This window comes from Austrofundulus limnaeus, unplaced genomic scaffold (genome assembly GCF_001266775.1).
Source record: "Austrofundulus limnaeus strain Quisiro unplaced genomic scaffold, Austrofundulus_limnaeus-1.0 Scaffold10, whole genome shotgun sequence".
NCBI classification, from domain to species: Eukaryota; Metazoa; Chordata; class Actinopteri; order Cyprinodontiformes; family Rivulidae; genus Austrofundulus; species Austrofundulus limnaeus.
In genome coordinates, this window is record NW_013952412.1 from 1,927,099 (window position 1) to 1,928,430 (window position 1,332).

The following is a 1,332-nucleotide window of genomic DNA, read 5'->3' on the forward strand; positions in this document are numbered from 1 at the left end:
GTCGAACACAGATCCACTGATCCTTCGACACAGAGCATCTTCAGAAGACAAGCTGATAAAAGTTAATTATAAAATCTGTATTGTTCGATACACAGTGTGTATTGAACCTAAAGTACTGTTCGATACGGGTACATGTGTTGTTGCACACCTCAGGTTTTGACCCATTAAATAAATTTTAATCTGAAAATGGGGGGAAATCTGTGATTTACGGACGATCCGTACAACCTGACATGTAAGGGTACTACACAAACTGCCCAAAATTCAAGGAGACTAGATTTTAAGTTTTGTATTTAATTTTAAATAAAATATTTTCTTAAAATTTTAATCCTAAATGGTTAAGGGAAATACAAAATGCACACCAATAACAAACTTTAGACGATAAAACAGTCTCGTCGGTCAGTGGAGGGGGTCCAACCAATTTTAAAAGTGTAACCATTGCCCAAAACTGGTCCCCCTTGGTGGCGCCCCTGAATCGAGCCTGTCCTCAGTGGTAGATGTGTTATATTATTGTTTATTTATTATTGATTATATATGGCAGAGCCATGAGTGTCTGTGACCACATGATGTCCAACACAGATGGTGGCAGAGGGCACTGCTGCAACATGTCTGAGCCCAGAAACAAGAGCTGAGGAGGGTGAAGGACTAAAACATGGACAGAAATAAATCAACAGCAACAACACACACATGGTTGCTTCCTGTGTGTGTGTGTGCGTGTGTGTGTGTGTGTGTGAGCTCCTGTGGGACAATGAGGAGGCTTGTTCCATCTTCTCACACAGCTTCACAGGCCCCAAAACACTACACAACTTTTCACCACTCCTTTCTTTTCAAACTAATTGTAACACAATCAGCGTTCAGTCCAGCTCAGATAGGAAAATAAAACATGCACATGGAGTTAAATCAACACGGAGTTATGGTCGTGTTTACTTACGCAAAGTTTCCCGACCATCGAGCCGAAGTTCATCTTGGGAACTTCGAGATGAGACTCAAATCCCTGCGGCGTTAAGAACCACCAGCTTCAAAAAGTCTTGGAAAAATATTAAAACTACCTCTCTGTGGGGAAAAAGTCTCTAAAAGACAAGTCCGACCTCAAATCTGTCCGTCAGCCGCTTTCTGTCATCGGTTCACAGTTTTACAGGCGAAAATATTCACCGCTTTCCCCTCAGCTTCCGAAGACACACACGGGCTGAAGCGAATGAGAGGTTTTTAGGGTCGAGCACCAAGCGTGACGTCAGACTTCCGACAGCCAATCACAGAGCTCCTGCTTGGGAAAATGCTTCAGCAGGAAATTGTCCCAACAAACAGGGGCGCCAGCAAGGGGGGTGGGGGGGGGGG

The 1,332-nt window shown here is 43.8% G+C and overlaps 1 protein-coding gene across 1 annotated transcript in view; it reads right to left on the bottom strand.

Moving 5' to 3' along the window:
- tnfrsfa (tumor necrosis factor receptor superfamily, member a) overlaps window positions 1-1,186 on the bottom strand; it is a 52,629-nt gene extending 51,443 nt beyond the window's left edge. The window contains exon 1 of the mRNA XM_014001789.1: window positions 929-1,186. Within this exon, the coding sequence (XP_013857243.1) occupies window positions 929-961 (33 nt within the window). The 5' untranslated portion in view covers window positions 962-1,186. The remainder of the gene's footprint in view (window positions 1-928) is intronic.
- Window positions 1,187-1,332: the final 146 nt, after the last annotated feature.